The sequence below is a fragment of the Budorcas taxicolor genome, chromosome 6, assembly GCF_023091745.1.
Source record: "Budorcas taxicolor isolate Tak-1 chromosome 6, Takin1.1, whole genome shotgun sequence".
Lineage (NCBI taxonomy): Eukaryota > Metazoa > Chordata > Mammalia > Artiodactyla > Bovidae > Budorcas > Budorcas taxicolor.
In genome coordinates this window covers 20,062,625-20,073,401 of record NC_068915.1, presented here as the reverse complement: position 1 = coordinate 20,073,401, position 10,777 = coordinate 20,062,625, and the positions used below count along the sequence as shown (strand labels likewise).

The window sequence follows — 10,777 nt, the reverse complement described above, 5'->3', positions numbered from 1 at the left end:
GCAAAAACAACTTCAAAAAAATTAATGAAAGGCCCATCACTATTTGCCTCTCTACCCTCCCTCTTCCCCAGGCCTTTCCAATTTCTAAGTGACTTTTCTCACTTTCAAACCCTTCCCCTTCCTCTCATTTTCCCAAGGTCAGCTGCTTTTCTCCAGCACTCCATCTGCAAAAGGGAGGGAAAAGATCCTTCGGACATCACACACAGGCACAGTGCTGATTTTCCCCAGGACCAGGGCATAGAAGGATGGGCCTGGGGCTGTGAAAGGACTTCTTTGAACCTAGGGCAGCAAGTGGAGAGCAAGATATTGAAAAGGCTCCAGGTCTTTCCCACAATGCCAAGTGCCTGACCCCTGGCCAGTGTAAATCCTTGTTTTCTCAGGATTGTGAATGAGGGCTTGGCACGTATGTTTTTAGTAAACAGTCTGTGAGTGCTCAGCGTTCAAAGGCAGAAGCATGACTGCTGCTGCTGCGAAGTCGCTTCAGTCGTGTCCGACTCTGTGCGACCCCATAGACGGCAGCCCACCAGGCTCCCCCGTCCCTGGGATTCTCCAGGCAAGAACACTGGAGTGGGTTGCCATTTCCTTCTCCAAAGCATGAAAGTGAAAAGTGAAAGTGAAGTCGCTCAGTCGTGTCCGACTCTTAGCAACCTCATGGACTGCAACCTACCAGGCTCCTCCGTCCATGGGATTTTCCAGGCAAGAGTACTGGAGTGTGGTGCCATTGCCTTCTTGAGTGAGCACAATAATCCTTTAAAAAAAGAAAAAATCTGTCTCCAATGTTGTGATGTAAATGCAAATTCTCACAGCTCCACACAAGCTCCACAGTCACATGTGGATGACTCTAGCTGAAAGTCACATAGGAGTTCAACCTGCCTCCAGGCAGAGAAACAGCTCCGTGTCCCAGCGCACCTGTCCACACCCAGAGGCTCACACTAAACCCATAAGCCGCAGGTTACACAGGCGTGCTTCCCCTCCTCCCTCCTCACCTTGTTCACTTTCCCCACCCCCCGCACCCCCAGCCCTCGCCCCGCACAATGGGATTTTTGTTTGCTTCAGCAGCGTGTGAAGGCGGAGTCCCTGCTTTGCCTAGCTTGGTGCGGCAGGTCGCTCAGGTAACAGGTGGCAGCTTCCCCTGTTGGATTCTAGGTATAAAAAAGAATGACCTCATAGGGGTGGAGCCCTGGGACTCCGTGGAGGTGGCAGTCACAGACAGGTCACCCTGGAAAGAAGCTGGTTGGTTGGAAGGAGGCAGTTAAACTCCTCAGGCTGGGGTTGTAACCTTCACCCCGGAGGCCCTTTAGCAGCCAGTGATTGCCCGCCGGCCTCTAGAGGTGGTCTCAGCCTCCAATGGAGCCCAAAGAAGCTCCCGGGAAAGAAAACATGGGCACCAAGAAAAAGAACCTGTCCTTCCTGAGGCCCAGGCTCTATATGCTGGAGAGAAGGAAGACTGACACTGTGGTTGAGAGCAGTGTTCCTGGGGACCACTCTGGTACCTTGAGGAGGAGCCAGTCTGACAGGAGCGAGTACAACCAGAAACTGCAAGGTAACCTACAAGAAACCAATGGGCCCAGGGTTACTGCACTCCCAGCTCTTTCCTTCCTACTCTTCCATTTACGAAGAAAACACTCAAGGCACAGGAGAAAAGCAAATAGTACCTTCCTCTATAAGAAGGCACAGGAGAAAAGCAAATAGTACCTTCCTCTATAAGAAGTGAGAAAATAAGAAAAATGAAGGAAATGTAATTCATAAATTACAGTACAAATTTATTATGTCCTTTCAGAGTTAAAGAGCCAATTCTAAATTATTCTTAATACTATCATGTCTTTTCTTTCTTTTTTTGTCTACCACCTTCCCTTCCCTTGCTTTTCCCTCCTCCACCCAATTTAACAAGCAGGAAGCACTACAAAGCAAATGATTTAGAACCCTACCCAAGATAGTTTATCTCAACAGATAGGTGTGAGATGTCACACCGGGAGATCTATCCAGGTAATTGTAGTGAACTGTGATTGCGGTTATTTTAAATAGGGGCATGAAAGTACAACCACATCTGTGAAAAATAAGGAATGTTATAGTCATTGGATAGTATAATAGGATTTCTTGAAAAATCACAGAGGTGTTCATTCCTTTAGAGTGAATCGAATAACATCCAAATATGGTAAGAGATGCTTAGCATGCTTAGACTGAATGACTTTTGAGGAAATAACTTCAGTTTATTTTGTGATGGTCATAAGATAATCTGGCACAGTTATTATAACACGTCCTGTTTCAGGTCCTGAATTGCTCTTCCTTGCTATGCACCCTCTCTTTTTCTTCTTCTTTTCTCTTGAAGGTCATTTGTTCTAGTCAACTTCATTTTGATGTGGATATCATGCAACATTTTATTTTATTTTTTTTTTAATTTTTTTTTTCATGCAACATTTTAATCAGATACCTGTTATGTGATCCCTGGAACTGGTCTCTCCCTCTTTGAGGCACACTGTGTTTAACGGCTCATTATCCCACCATGAGCTGTCATTCTGGACTGAAAAACTACCATGAAACTAGAAAGACCAATGGGACAAACTTATATTTGCTGCTGCTACTGCTGCTAAGTCGCTTCAGTCATGTCCGACTCTGTGCAACCCCATAGACAGCAGCCCACCAGGCAAGAACACTGGAGTGGGTTGTCATTTTCTTCTCCAATACATGAAAGTGAAGAGTGAAAGGGAAGTAGCTCAGTCGTGTCCGACTCTTAGCAACCCCATGGACTGCAGCCTACCAGGCTCCTCCGTCCATGGGATTTTTCCAGGCAAGAGTACTGGAGTGGGGTGCCATTGCCTTCTCCGAAGCTTATATTTAGAAGGTCCCTTTCATAAAAAAAAAAAGTGCTTGGATTTAGTGATGCAAATTAAATTAAATAAGTTAAATGCATGTAAATTAAATATTTAAGATTCCTGCTATGAGTTCATACTTTAAAAAAGAATATAGCTCAGGATGAAAATGCAAAGTTGAGTCTTATAACTAAAGAATTTTTTTAATAGGGAAGGGGTATTGTTAGAACTTTGAAATAGTTTATTCTCAAGGCTATGATAAATTGGAAAGCATGCAAATTTTTTTTTCATAAACAAAATTTTATTTATTTTTGGGGGGACTTTTCTTGCACTCACATAATTTTGAAGCTAATCCAAGATATGATAATATCAAATATATCAATATCTGTATCTGCAATATCTAGATATTTCTGCATGTACTTGTAAGTATAAGAAAGTTAAGACAAAACCATAACCACAATATGATAATCATACCCTAAACTCTCCAATAATCCCTTAGTATCAACAAAGATGCAGTCAGATTAAAAAACAAAGACATCTCATAAATGTAATTAAATTTTAAAATAGTGTTTGTTTAAATCAGGATTCCAGTAAGTTTTGCACAGTGAAATGGGTTACTTTTAACTCTCTTTTCAACATATAGGGTTCCTTTTCTTCTCTCGCCTTGCAATTTATTTGTTGAAGAAATCTGGCGGTTTGCCTCACACTGCTTCGTAGTCAGGACTTTGCTAGCTGCATCCATTCCCCCAGTGTTGCAGACAAGCTCCACTGTGGTCTGCTCTTCTGTCTGTTGGTGGTCAGATCTAGTGTTGATCAGATTCAGGTTTGATTTCCCCTGGCAAGACTACTTCATGGGAGCACCATGCTTTTTCACCTGGAGGCTGATAATATCTAGTTCTCTTCTCCTTCTCTGATCTTAGCAACTGATATTTAGATCTGTTCAGGCATGGCTGATTCCAGCCAGGAACCAGGAAACATAGCATCTTGAAGAGGCTCCCAAGAACCAGACTGCCATTTCTCCAAGGAGACTGTTTCCTTTCAATGAAAGTCACTCAGTTGTGTCCAACTCTTTGCAACCCCATGGACTATACAGTCCACGGAATTCTCCAGGCCAGAATACTGGAGTGGGTACCCTTTCCCTTCTCCAGGGGATCTTCCCAACCCAGGGATCGAACCCAGATCTTCCACATTGCAGGCGAATTGTTTACCAACTGAGCTATCAGGGAAGCCCCAAATATCTATCGATTTCAATGGGGAATGGTATTTGGAGAACATGCTCTGGGTGCTAGGAGTGTTCCTTACACAAGACGTTGTTTTTGCCAAAGGTGAACAACAAGTTAAAACCCATGCTTTAGGTACACACTCAGCCTCTGGGGCCCAAGAAATCACTGGCCACCAGCACTTCCTTCTGCTTGAACAGATCTGGATGTGAGAGGAGCTGTTTGCCTGAGGGAAAAGGAAGTTACCCTCCCCAGTGGAGCAGGGCAAAACTGTGGGCAGTTGCCTCAGGGGTCTTGGTTCTCCACAAGAGAACATCAAAAGGCGCTGGAAGAGGGTGATCCCACACTCCCACTCCAGCCTGGGAGAGGCTCGCTGCACAAGGCCACGGGGAGGAGCCTGGGAGGCCCAGAAATGGAGCCAAGGAGGGAATCTGGGGACGGATTCTCTCCCCTTCTTTGCTGGAGCAGTGTGCATGCGTGCGTGCGTGCATGCTCAGTCATGTTCGACTCTTTGTGACCCCATGAACTGTAGCCCACCTCTGTCTGTGGGATTCTTCAGGTAATAATAGTGGAGCCGGTTGCCATTTCCTTCTCCAGGGGACCTTCCCATCCCAGGGATCAAACCCGCATCTCTTGTGTCTCCTGTATGAGCTTTCATAAGCTACCTGAGCCATACTGGGCCACTGGGGAAACCTTACTGGGGCAGGCAGGGCTGCTTTTCTTCCCCAGTAAAGAATGAAAGTGCTAAAGGCATACACATTCTGTTTCCAATCCTGGCACTTCAATTTACTACCTATAAGACTGAGTAAATCACTGAAATTTGTCTATGAAAGTAAGAAAATTACACTTACCACATAGTGTTATTGGGAGAATGAAATTAGATAATTACATGAAACATCTAGAATATTGGTTGACACACCATGCTCCATAAACAGCAGTTATTTTCAATTTTAGAAATGATGGGTACCGCAATGATAGAACAAGACTTGCCCTTTATTAACCCACATTTTCTAATCTACCAGTCTATTTCAGGCTTCCTTTGTGGCTCAGCTGGTAAAGAATCCGCCTGCAATGTGGGAGACCTGGGTTCAACCCCTGGGTTGGGAAGATCCCCTGGAGAAGGGAACGACTATCCACTCCAGTACTCTGACCTGGAGAATTCCATGGACTATATAGTTCATGGGGTCACAAAGAGTCGGACACGACTGAGTGACTTTCACTTTCGCTTTTAATCTGTTTCGACTCTTTTCTGTCTTTTGAGAAAGAAACTACAAATAAGAAATTCAGGAAAAGCCCACTGCTTTGTCTTTAATAACGTTTCTTCTCTGTGAGATTCACTAATTCAGTATCTTTTTGATCCAGAGTTTCCATTAGCAGAATAAAAGCAGAAAATATTTTTTGCTTTTACTTCCTAAACTCAGCTAAAAGAAAGAAAAGTCTGTGGCCACAAAGTACAGTAGATATTTATTGGTTATTTTGCAGAAGACTTCAGGCTTCTCATGTTTGCCACTGGAGTTGTGGTTTTTCTATGCTCTGTTGGATCCTGTCTTGGAAGGAAAGACTCAGGAGTTAATCCATGGTCCTGGACCTGTCAGAGTACAGAGGAACACATTCGACGTGGTAAAGATAGGCTGGCCTCCTGATGAGTAAGATTTTAAAGATGTAATTCAATAAAACCCATGGCGAATCTCTGAAACCTAATAGCGCTTTTAGTATGATTCTTCTATAATTGCTTTGGCAGCAATAGAAGACATTTCTCATTGATGTTGGAAGCAGTCAGTTCTGTGGTTTGCACTCTGGTCTGTACTATCCCCACTGTCACACAGATGAGTCCTAAGTCACCTTGTGTGTGTGCGTGCTCAGTTGTGTCTGACTCTTGCACCCCCATGGACTGTAGCCCACCTTGCTCCTCTGTCCATGGGCTTTCCCAGGCAAGAATACTGGAGTAGTTGCCATTTCCTATTCCAGGGGATCTTCCCAACCCAGGGATCAAACCAGCATCTTGTGTCTCCTGCTTTGACGGGCAGACTGTTTACCATGAGTGCCACCTGTGAAGCCCTAAGTCACCCCAAGAAACTCTTTATTATTGCAATGCCAAGAGTTTTTCTTCTGCCTACCTTGGAACTGATAGCTCCCTGGGAGGCACTGAACAAAGACCTGAGCTGGTTAGAGCCCGCAGACAGATGGCCAAAGCCATCATGAGGTCACAGTGGTTTCCCAGTAGTGGAAAGCAGCAGCCTCAAATTATTTATTGAGCACTGCTTGTCCTTCAGGGCTGTGTCACTATCTGAGTAATACAACTCACTGCTCTGTCTCTGTAAGCAAGTTCTTTAGGGTTCTGGAAGATGTTAGACCTGACTTCAGCATCTCTGGGCTCACCTCTCAACTATACAGTTTATCTGTTCTATTCAATTTCTGACCAACATCACTTTAGTAGTGTGAATCTTAAGTTGTAATATTTTAAATATAGTAAGGGAGGGGTGAGAGCTACTAAGTTAAATGATAGACCATGATTCCTATGAGAATATCATAAAATCTTTGTAAAAGGTTATAATCACATCATTCCTACTAAGCCTTAAGTTGTACAATAATAGTTCAATGCTAAGCCTACTGTTAGTGGCTTATTTTTTCAACAGATTCATTCAGTTAATTAGCATTTATTGAATATGTTATATGGTAAGCAAAAAACAATATGTGCCAGGAATTACAACTTCAAAATCAATAAGAAAAAGCGTTTGACCTTTACCAAAGGAGCCTGGATCAGGTTTGGGCAGAGAGGTTGTTAGAAAACACTGTCACTCAGAGATGATAAGGCAGGAATGGGGTGAAGGTGCAGAATTGGGAGAGAAAGGCATTTTAACGTCTTCGTTGAGCTTATCTCTGCCTGAAATAATGGTGTTTGTTTCCTTGTTTATTGCTTATTATTGACCCATTTCCTCTCCCATCTCTTGCCACTCCCACCCCTGCCGGTTGGTACAAGAGGCCCTATCTGTCTCATTAACTGTTCTGTCTTTGTACTTAGAATCATGCCCAGCACATGGGAAGCCCTCAGTAATTCAAATAGAATGAATGGCTTGAACCATCCAGTCTAGGCAGGGAATCAGTAGGAGGAAAGATATGAAGGCTGAATTAAGAGCCCTGTGTCTATGTGAGGATATATGTCTCTGTTCATAAACAAGATTCTTCAATAAAAATAAGCAAATATATTAGAGATAACAGTGCACAGAGTTGCCTTTTTGATTCTGCCTTTTAGAGCACACCAGGCCATACCTCAGCTCACTGCTCTTTTTCCAATCATAACAACAAAAGTTACATCATTTTAGTTTCCCAGCTTGCTCAGCCCCTCACTGGGAGCTGAGAGTTTTTTACTGGGAGCCATGGAGAATGACCAAAGCAAGGGAAATGTACTGGCTAGTTGTTAAAAGCTTTTTCTTTGGGAAATGATTTTGTATATGACTGTACGTGTGAACTCTATATTTGAGATGCACCTCATTTAAACAGTTACGCACAAGTGTCTGTGAATATGCAGATCATTCATCTGTCTATGTGTCTATTGTATGTAGCTACAGATTAAGTTGTATGTGTGTGTGTTACTTGAGACATATTTCTTTAATGATTGAAACTTTTTATAAAAAGTTTATTGATTAACATTCAACAGCCTTTTCTACAAACCCTATATGATTGATATAGCTGACATTATCGGTTTCCTTTCAGTGTGGGTGCTATGGGATGAATGTTTATGTTTCCCCAAAATGCATTTATTGAACCTTAACCCCCAACATGATGGTATTTGGAGGGGGACTTTTGGGAGGTAATTAGCTCAGGACGGTGGAGCCTTCATAAATAGGTTTAGTGCCGTTATAAGATATGAGAGATTTGCTCCCCCTCTCTCTGCTCTTTGCCATGTGAGGATGTGAAATGACAGACATCTGTCCACCAGGAAGGGGGCCTTACCAGCATCTTGAACTTTGACCTTGGACTTCTCAACTGTGAGAAACAAATGTTTGTGGTTTAAGCCACCCTATTTACGGTATATTTGTTACAACAGCCCAAAATGACCAAGGTAGTTGGCAGTTACTTTCATCTTCTATGGCTTCAGTAAGCCTCTGGTGAATTTTTTAGCCAATGCGTATTTTTGCTTATCAAGTGTCAGGTGAAAGAGTGAGAATGGTGGGTTAAATGTCCTCACACTGGCAGATAACAACACAAAAGCCACATCTCCAGTTCATGTTAGTTCTGCGGTGCTTTCTTTTTTGCGAAGCCTATCATATCATTTTCATTATGAAAGGACTGATGGCTTGTTTTTATGAAAGCCTGAAATGTTCTTACTATGGGTGTTAATGAACAAACCACTCTTCTGCATGGACTTTATACAGAATAATATATTTTGCAGTATGAGGAAAAAGACTAGATTAGACTTGGTCAGATTATGGGAACATTTAATTGGTAATGACTTTTGAGAATACAAAGTAACTGGTGAGCAAGCAAGAGGAGCCGTTAATACTGGCAGATTTGCTGATTTTTGTTCAAGGAGTAATGAAGGGTGGAATAAAGGTAGTTGTCCAGCTGTTTGTCCCAGTTTCTATCCTGGGGCCATGGGTCTTTTTCGTGGCTGCCTTTGTTCTTTGAGTGGAAAGTAGCTCATTCCCCTTTATTTGCCTTTAGTGAAATGGGAAGTACTTGGATCAGTAATGTGACACCAACAAAAATAAGGTGCGTTTCACAGTTTGAAGGGCAAATATTTATAGAAGGCAGCTGCTGTATAGCGCAGGGAGCTCAGCTTGGTGCTCTGTGATGACCTAGACGGATGGGATGGGGGAGGGGGAGGGAGGCTCGAGAGGGAGGGAACATAGGGCGATTCATGTTGTGCAGCAGATACTAACACAACATTATATTCCAATAAAAATAAAATAAGTAAGCTACAGGGAAAAAAGGCAAGGGACTTTTGAAGCTAAGTAATTTCTCTTTCATCATGTGCAAAGAAATTTTAAAAAGCATATTTCACTCTCTTTTTCAGTAAAGGCATTTCACAGTTTTTAGAGGACACATATGAATCAAATAAAGAGAGTCCTAGCAATCAAGAAAGTTTGAACTATTCCATCGAGATGGGAAAATGTATTCCTTCTACGTTTAACTGATGTACCTCCAGATATTTCTCCAGGCAAGAATACTTCCCAACTCAGGGATCAAACCTGGGTCTCCCACATTGCAGGCAGATTCTTTACTGCCTGAGCCACCAGGGAAGACTTATAAGTTTCCTAAAACTAGCAAATTCAGCCTCTAATTGTATTTTTTTGTCCATCAACATGATGGGTTTATCAAAACACAAAATGAGAAATCAAGAGGGAGGGAGGAGTGAATAGAAGGAAGGAAGAAGAGAGGCAGGGTGGGAGAGAATTCAGATGAGATAAGCAGGAGTAGAAATAGAAATCACTTTAAAATAGTGATAAAGCTGGGGAAAAGATGAGTGAGTGAAAAGCACTCAAGCTATATTCATCTTTGTTTCTGTTGATACAGGAAAAGTAGAAAGTAGGTTTTTATAGAATTATTTTTTCTTGATACCATAATCATATTAACTTCAGTATTTTTGTGGGCATCGGCTTCCTGGTGATGATGCAATTATTGCAGGAATTTCTAAACTTTTCAACAGTGTCACTCTGAGAACCAGGCAAGACTTGACCTCAGGAGAGGCTTTAGAGTCCCCCCCTATTACCTTCTTTCTACCGAGCAGGTGAGGAGTCCTCGGGGCCCAAGGTTCCTGTCTGCCTGGGATCCTTATTCTCATTTCTAGACTAAGTTCAGGGTGTCTAGAACCACGGGATTTTCTGTTCAACAGCCCCAAACACTGGCTCCAAGACCCGCTGGAACCTCTTCCATTCAATTTCTCCTGTGGCTGCAGGTGTGCACACCCTTTGACTCCAGGGCCCATTGCTTATGAAGATGTGTCTGGAGCTTGATCATGCTGGGTGTTCACCCCTTGTGGGTGGGGAAGTGGGTAGAAGGAAGGGTAGGGATACAAGCCTCATGACTGGGGAGAAGGATTGTGCCCCAAGGGCCTCCTGCCTGATTTTGGCATGAAACTCTGAGGGACCTGAGAAATCTAAACATGAACTTGGCCTTCTGGATTGTTATGAAAGTATATTTATCAAGATAAAAGGATATAACATATTTAACAATTTGCCAGCTTGATTTACAACTTTTTAATTTGTAGATAAGGGATGTTGGCCTCCATTTGTACACTTGCTCCGGGCCCCAAAGGAAGCTGCTTAGTACTGTTGTCTATGTTCAAGACATAGCCTTTCTTCTATGCTAAGCAGTGGAAAGAGAAAAGGAAGGGAAGGAAGACAGCATGACTGTCATCCTCCAGCAGCCATGTCATGCATGCTAAGTCACTGCAGTTGTGTCCAGCTCTTTGCGACCCCATGGACTGTAGCCCACCAGGCTCCTCTGTCCATGGAATTCTCCAGGCAAGAATACTGGAGTGGGCTGTCATGCCCTCCTCCAGGGGATCTTCCCGATCCAGGGATCCAAGCTACAACTCTTGCGTCTCCTGCACTGGCAGGCAGGTTCTTTACCACTAGCACTACCTGGGAAGCCCTCAGCCAGGGGCATTCACACATTGTTATTTGATCCCAACACTTTATCAGCTCTGGTTTTATAGTTGAAAAAATAGATATATAAGGGAGAAATGACTTTCTCTCTACCCTCCTACATTCAAAAGCTGGATCTATGAAATAACAGGTGGAT

The 10,777-nt window shown here is 43.1% G+C and overlaps 1 protein-coding gene across 1 annotated transcript in view; it reads left to right on the top strand.

The window, feature by feature from the left end:
* The first annotated feature begins 1,347 nt into the window (after nt 1–1,347).
* Nucleotides 1,348–10,777, top strand: part of ARHGEF38 (Rho guanine nucleotide exchange factor 38) — a 145,064-nt gene continuing 135,634 nt past the window's right edge. The window contains exon 1 of the mRNA XM_052641982.1: nt 1,348–1,543. Coding sequence (XP_052497942.1) covers nt 1,348–1,543 — 196 coding nt within the window. The remainder of the gene's footprint in view (nt 1,544–10,777) is intronic.